The 7,725-nt window shown below is 47.5% G+C and overlaps 1 protein-coding gene across 2 annotated transcripts; it reads right to left on the bottom strand.

Moving 5' to 3' along the window:
• Nucleotides 1-324: 324 nt before the first annotated feature.
• tbx2b (T-box transcription factor 2b) lies at nucleotides 325-7,515 on the bottom strand. Of its 2 annotated transcripts, XM_061682250.1 has the most exons (8): nucleotides 6,317-7,515; nucleotides 5,369-5,636; nucleotides 4,908-5,054; nucleotides 4,609-4,685; nucleotides 3,104-3,261; nucleotides 2,600-2,926; nucleotides 2,340-2,504; nucleotides 936-1,128 (listed from the first exon to the last, which is right to left on the bottom strand). In XM_061682250.1, the coding sequence occupies exons 1-8, from the start codon at nucleotides 6,661-6,663 to the stop codon at nucleotides 1,025-1,027; spliced, it is 1,593 nt and encodes a 530-aa protein (XP_061538234.1). In that variant the 5' UTR covers nucleotides 6,664-7,515; the 3' UTR covers nucleotides 936-1,024. The 2 variants fall into 2 exon arrangements, with proteins under 2 accessions (XP_061538233.1, XP_061538234.1); XM_061682249.1 differs by having other exon boundaries at nucleotides 325-1,128; nucleotides 2,340-2,926; nucleotides 6,317-7,514.
• Nucleotides 7,516-7,725: the final 210 nt, after the last annotated feature.

The raw sequence follows: 7,725 nt of genomic DNA on the forward strand, positions 1-7,725 counted from the left end.
ATAATCAGCGAGTCTCAAAACACATTTTTCAATTCCTGAACAGGCTTCATATAATGGGGTCGGGGGTTAGATAGCAAAGTGTTATATTCCAAATATATACACACTAGTATACAGACTTAAATAAATTAATACCAAGTGCATATTATTCGAACTTAGTTATTTACAGATTTGTATTGATTTCGTTTTACATGACATAAATAGATGAGAAACCAACTTCTCTTGAATACAAATTGCAATGAAATGACTGCAGCCACGAACTGCATACAGTTGAGGGTATTTCTTATTTATTTTTTTTTCATGATTTCTTTGTTTGTTTTGTTGATGTTTTTTTTTTTTTTTTTTTTTTAATGATTATTATTTATTAACTATTAGGCCACTTATCCAAAATTCCATGTGATGTTCAAGTATGTGGAGCTGCCTGTCAGGAAGATTCAGTTTGGGCATGTAAATTGGTTGTATATGGGTTTGGTATGAGCCAAAACATTTCGAGATCGGAGGTTTTATGGTTTGGCCTCTTGTGAATATGTGTCGCGTTGTTCTGAGAACAATTGTCAGTCTTAACGGACTTGAATTTACCGAACCGTCTTCACCCTAGCTTTTGTGGTGTGCTGCAAAAAGAGAGAAAAAAGAAAACAAAAACCACAACGGTCCTCAGTCTGGAGGCCAAGAAATCCCAAACGGAGTCGCGCGTCACTTGGGAGAATATTCATCTGGGGATGGCTCCGTCTGTCCCTCCAGCCCACTCACCAGTCTCTGAATATTCTGTAGTTCATTCGGAGAGTCTTTCGTTTTGGGGGATGTGCCCCTCCCACAAGATCCCCCAATCTTGTTGTGGCTGTGGTGTTCTAGGGCCGGGCTGGTCTCCCTACTGCACGGTTTGGATGATTCAGAGCCTGGGTTGAGGCTACATTGCAGGTTGGTTGCGAGCAGGCCAGAAGTTGCGGACAAAGACACGGGGAGCTGGTAGGGGTTGAAGCGCAGCCGTGGTCGAGATGTGGCAAGAAAAGGGTTTCTGGAGAGTGGGCTAGAGGTGCTGGTTGCCGGCAGGGCCGAGGCTGCAGCTGCAGCTGCTGCCATGTAGGTGTAGGGATAGGGAAAGAGACCCCCAAACTGAGGCATGGGGATGCCCTGAAATACAACAGCGCAAAGTGGAGATTTATTTGGCGACGACACATTCTTGTCAGCAGGTCAAAAGCATTACACCGAGGTGTTTCTGAAATTCGAGCAATTGTTGACGGTCGGCGACCCGTTCATTCTTCTCTCCCTTCGCCTGAGACACATTCCCAACATTAATTTGTCGTCGTTTACACATGATATTGTCGTGCGCTTTTTCTGCGCAAGACTGTGCCACGCTGCATTAGCAGTATTGAACCGGGTTATCGGCATGAGCGCAGGAGGATCGTAAACATCTCGCAGCAGCAGCCTTTCAGCTGATATTCAACCTGGTGCAAGCGCGTAAGGGTCATTTTCATATCATTTGCTCGATCATGGCAGGGACAATTTGAAAACGAATTCATATGATTGATATGAGCATTGGCAGTTATTATTGTCGTAAAACCAGAAGGCCCTAATTGTCCGTCCATCCGTTTTCTCTCGGGCTTCTCCTCAGCAGGGTCGCGGGCGTGCCGGAGCCTCTCTCCCAGCCGATCGCAGGGCACACGCGAGCAAACAACCATTCGCACCTACGGGCAATTTAGTGTCTTCAATTAACCCGATGTGCCGCCCAGGTCATAATTGTTTCGAATCAGAAACATATTCTCAAGTCAAAATTTTCCAACTGTCTTGACCGTTAGTTTTCACGATCTGCAACCCGTTTTCTGAGGATGCGAATGACGTTTTTGTATATAAAGGATTTTTCTTCCATTGCTTAATACGCCGTTTCCATGACAACTAACGCTACTGCATCTTCGTATCGCATGTCTCTCACGTTATTACCACTGTATAAAGACAAACAAAGTGCGTCATGGGTTCAATGAGACGTTAGGATCCTTTATGCACTTGTATCGTCGAGAGTTCGAAGGGCAACACGTGCACGTTGTGCAACTCACACGATTTCTATGGAGCTGTTTGTCCTTCCCGTGATGTCTTTGAATGGGCCACCGCCGTCGGCGTCACCGAGGATGACATTGGAAATCATAAGTGGCGTTTTCGAAATGGCACTTTAAGGGTGGTTGTTTCCGCGTGGGAGACATTTGCCCATATAAAGCCAAAACAATTGCTCAAGTCGAATTTGTTCTCCGAGCGTCTCTACCATTTTTTTGGTTTGGTTTCAAATGATATGAAAATGGAACGTGATAGCAGCGTGCCAGATCATTTACACAGTGAAGGGTCAAGCTTACCTGAGAAGCGAGCATATGCTGAGACAAATGGAAGGGGAAGGCATTGGGCGTTCCTCCTGTGCCTTGAGTCGAGAGGCTGCCATTTTCCAAAGCACTTGCTCCAGATACAGAGGCCAATAAGTGGCCCATTCCCATAGCAGAAAGGGCTCCAGGGGTCATGGCAAACTGCCCGGGGTGAAACAAAAGCGGTGATCCGGTGTTTAGAGGGTTGAAGAACTGTTGGCCGTGCAGGCCGGACAGTGCCAAGCTTTGTAAATGACCTGGGTTGAAGTGTGAAGGGCTTTCGGTCTGGACCATGAGTGGGGAGAAGGTGTCCTTCGTAGCACCGACGCTCCCAGCCTCGGGGTCCTTAATCAACACGTCTGCGGTGTCCTTCCGATGCCTGCTCTCCGCTTTGTGTTTTGCGAGGCTCTTGGCACTGAACGCGGAGGAGTCCTCTTTCTTGTCCGTTTGGGGCCTTTCGCCGATCCGCTCCTCGCACTGAGCGCCGTAAGGGGACACGGGTCCGGTGTCCGGGCTGTTGGAGCTCGTGCAGCGCTCGCCCACCTTTTCAAGCTCCTGCTCGCTGTCAGTGCATGTTTTGTCATCTAAAAAAAGAGCAAATCATACGATAAGCGACGGCAAGGTGACGGCGTGCGGTCAGCGCGGATTCATCGGCGTGTTTGCGCACTGGGAAAAAAAGTCCTGTCGACAAAGTTACTCTAAGCGTAAATCGGTCTCCGGCCTCTCGATGGAAACGGCCGGGGCCTATTGCAGCTCATCACCTTGGCTCGCCCTGTTGAAGCGCGGCGGACTCGAACTCGCTCCCAACGGGGACCGAACGGCGTCTCGAGCAGTCGCAGTTTCGCTGGAAGCGTCCGAGTCGGCGCCGTCCCTGCCCTGGTCGTCGTACATTCGGAGCGATGGCATAGTGAGTTGTTTCCTGCCAACGACAACGACGATCACAATCGGTGACCGGAAGGTGCGCTGAGACACATCTCGTTGCTTTGGAACGCAATTGCAGTGCCGCAGTGATGAAAGCGATGCAAGAGTGACACTTTTGGGGGGGGGGGGGGGGGGGGGGGGGGGGGGCGTCAAATGTGCTCACGGTTATTTGGAAGTTGAGCCACAGTGAAAGAAGGATGGCCTGGCTTTCGAAAACAAACCCTGCTCATTTCTGGACAACAGCACCACCTCTACGTGCACATTAGCAGTATTTATTTTTATTTTATTTTTTTGGGGGGGGGAGTAAACCAAAGTGAAAAATACCAAAAGCTGTATTTTTTGCTCTTGAAATATTGTTGCAACCAAGTGCAATGTGCTGTTTCAAATGGAACATAAGCAAAGAAGAGAATAATGTCACATTTTAGAGGTGGCCGGAATTGACTCAATTCAAACAGGCACATCGGTTGATTAAAATGTGTTCAACGAACATAAATTATTTGATGAGTTGAAAGGAAAAAGGAAAGTTTGCCACTTTTTAATCGTGTGCCACTAAAAATCAAGCCCATTTGCTTGATTTTGGGGGGTGCTTGAGCAAAATGGGCTAGAAACGCCTAGAAAAATAACAATCATTATTATTATTATTATTAATATTATTGTTCTTCTTCTTATTATTATTATTATAATTGTTATTATCATCATTATTGTTATTCTTATTCTTATTATTATTACAATTGTTATTATCATCATTATTGTTATTATTATTATTGTTTTATTATTGTTATTGTTTTTGCATTATTGTTATTATGATGATAATAATAATAATGATGATAATAATTATTATTATAATAACAATAATGATAATAATAATAATAGCAATACTGATAATAATAATAAGAATAATAAGAACAATAAAAACAATAATGATAAGAATAAGAAGAATAACAGCGATAATAACAATAATGATAATAATAAGAAGAAGAATTATAATAATCTTAATTGTAATAATAATAATAACAATAATGATGATAATAATAAGAAGAATAACAACAACAATAAAAATAATAACAATAACAACAATAATAACAATAATGATAAGAAGAAGAATTATAATGATCATAATTATAACAATAATAATAACAATAATGATGATACTAATAAGAAGAAAAACAACAACAATACAAATAATAACAATAACAACAATAATAACAATAATGTTAATAATAAGAATAAGAAGAAGAATTATAATGATCATAATTATAATAATGATGATAATAATAACAAGAACAAGAACAACAATAACGATCATAATAATAATCAGAACAACAACAACAATCATTTACGTTACCTTTTCTCCCTTCTTCCGTTCCCAGTATCTCTAAATCCTTTGGCAAATGGATTGTTGTCAATCTTAAGTTGTGTTATCTGGGGGAGGGGGAGGGGGGGGGGTTAACAGAAACCAAAAGCCCCAATTTGCTGTCGTTACAATGCATTGCGGCGGCGGCGGCGAATGTCGAAGCGAGGCCAAGGACGACCGACGTTGTCGCAATGAGAGGCCCTTCTATTATTATTATTATTATTACTCGGTTAAAAAAAATAATAATAATAATACACAAATAAAAAAACCAACACACGCAAACGACTCACCTTGTCGTTCTGGTACGCCGTCACAGCCACGAAGTCGGTTTCCGGGAAGACGTAGGTCCGAAAGGTGCTGTAAGGGAGCTTCAGTATGTCGTTGGCCCGCACGATGTGGAACCTGGGCTGGTACTTGTGCATGGAGTTCAGGATGGTCTGCGTGAGGGGGGGGGGGGACATTTTTCAACTTCTCTTCCTGCGCGCACATTGGAACATTTGGAACATTGCAATGAGACGGACAATTAAGTTTTTTGCGGGGGGGGGGGGGGGGGGCAACATTTTGGAAAGATGATGTATTTTCTGGACGCATTCCCGCTTTTCAAATGTCATCCACGGGTTCGTTCCCTTCCACCCCCCCCCCCCCCCCCCCGATAATTCCTAGAAGGCGTGCTAATAAAAAAAACAACCCAAAACAAACCAACAAAAAAAGGGCAAAAGAATGGAAGGAAATAAGAGTCGGAGGCACTCACAAATCCGTGCTTGTCCGATATGTTGTTGGTGAGCTTGAGTTTGTGGAAGGCGACGGGCTTGGCCATCCACTGCTCGCCGGTGGCCGGACTGTCCGGATGGATGTACATCCGCTTGGGCATCTCCGGGTCGGCCTTGCCCGCCACCGTCCAGCGGGAGTTGTGGAACTTGTAGCGGCAGTCGTCCGCCGCCACGATGTCCATCAGCAAAATGTACTTGGCTTTCCTATCCAGCCCGTTGATCCGCACTTTGAACGGGGGGAACATCCTCCTGGGGGGGGGGGGGGGGGGAACCATCCGTCACACGTTGACTTCCAATCCCTATTTTTATTTTATTTTTTTGCAATCAGCCACCATTGGAACGAAAACGCTCGTCATTGCGTTCACTCCCCAAAGATTCTCACATTTCTACCACCGCTCATCCATCTAGCGACTGCGCGCGCGCGCGCGCGTGTGTGAGGAAAATTAGAAGAGAGGCAAATTAACGGTCAATATTCGAATCACGCGCGGCCGACAATGTGGGTTTTCGCCCACTTGTGCATATTTGCGCCGCGCATAAGCCAATTTTCATTTACACGCGCGCACACGCATAGAGATGGAGAAATAGCCGAAATGTCGGTGGCGAATTTTGGATGGCTCGTGACACACACACACACACACACACACACACACACACACACACACTCTTTTCCCGAAAAGAATACAAATAATAGAGGAGCAACGAAATAAATGCCGAATTGTGGCGACGCGCGTTCGCCGGCGGAACCGAAACACAAAGTGCGAAAACCTCTCAAGACGCGTCCGATAATACAAACACGTCGTTTGAACTTGTTTTTTTTTTTTTTGGTTTTGTTTGTTTTTGTATATTTTTTTGAAAGGGGGTAAAAAAAAAAAAAAAAAAAAAAAAAGAAAACCAAGTACAACTATTCCGTAATCCGGTGTAATTCTTACCTTCCCGATTTAGTAATAACCATTTCCGTGCCGAGTTTATGGAACTGGTCCCAAAGGTCCTTGGCTTCCAGGGTAACTTTGGGGTCGTCGTCCGCCTCCTCTTCGGGCTCCAAGCTCTTCACGGCGCGCAGCCGAGCGGCCGGGTGGAGTCCGGGTTCCGCCGCGGCCGAATTGCGTTCCGAGACGGACTCGGGGGCCAGGCTGAGCGCCGGGAAGAAGGAGGGCTGAGCGGCCGCCAGGAAGGCGGACACCGGGAAGTCGCTGGGCCGGTGCGCGTGGAACGGGTGATAAGCCATGGCAACCCCCGGGAAAGCGGCCTCTCTCATCGGCGGGCGCGTCCAAATCATTCGAAACGGGACGACGGGCGAGTCGAGTCCGGCATGTGGGACTTACTCGGTCGTCGCCAGATCCCGGTGGGGGCGCGTCCGTTCGCCTCGCTCATCCCACGGCGACACACAGGAGAGACTGCGCCCCGGTGAGCCCCCTCCGCGTTCCGGACCAACTGGGGGCCTCTCGAGGCGTGGCGCTCGCAGCTCCGGTCGGACGAGGAGAAGAGTCGAGACGAGGAGGTGTCGGGAGCATTAGTAGTAAGAAAACATGTCAACAGGGACATCGTATTAACCAATGACAGGGCAGATCGGGAAACCCCACCCCCCCCACTGTCTCCGAGCCTAATGGGGTCAGTCCGCTCGAGGCCGGCTTGACCGCGGGACTTCATTCTGCGGTCGTTCGGTGTTGAATTTAATTTTTTCCCCTTCTTCTCCTTCTTCCTCAAAACGGGTTCGATGTTCGTTCGATGAGTGCCGATGCCCACGCGTGCGCCCCCCCCCCCCCCAAGTAGGTCGCTTTGCTTTGCTTGAGAGGCGCCAGTCGGCTCGCAGTCCGAACAATTGCTTGTCTCTTCGTATTTGGCCTGGGGTCCCCGCCCCGCCCCGCGCCACGCAACCATCAACAGCTGCATCTGGGGGTCCCTCGGCCATCCACTAGTTTGGAAACATTTGCTAATTATTCGAATTTGTTGCGGCTTTATTTTGTGTGTGTGTGTGTGGGGGGGGGGGGGGGTCAATCCAAATATGGCGTCTACACCTCCACAATGTGAATTTTGCCACCGAGGCCCCCCGCTTCCCACTCATGTCGGAAATGTGCTCTAATTGACCCTTTTGTTCCCTCCGCTTGTGTGTGTGTGTGTCCCCTCATCTTAAACCCCCCCCCCCCCCCCCCCCTAACCTGCGCGATCCTCTGCTATATTTAGCGGCGAGACCGAAGTCCTGGCGCCAGACCATTTAAGAGCTGTCAAAGTCCCTCACATTTCCCCCCCCCCCCCCCCCCCCTGTGAGCCACCCTAACCCACCGGCGGCTCTCACCTCCTTTTTCTTCCTCTTCTCCTCCTCCACGCGCGCGCGCGCGCG

This window comes from Phycodurus eques, chromosome 7 (assembly GCF_024500275.1).
Source record: "Phycodurus eques isolate BA_2022a chromosome 7, UOR_Pequ_1.1, whole genome shotgun sequence".
NCBI lineage: Eukaryota > Metazoa > Chordata > Actinopteri > Syngnathiformes > Syngnathidae > Phycodurus > Phycodurus eques.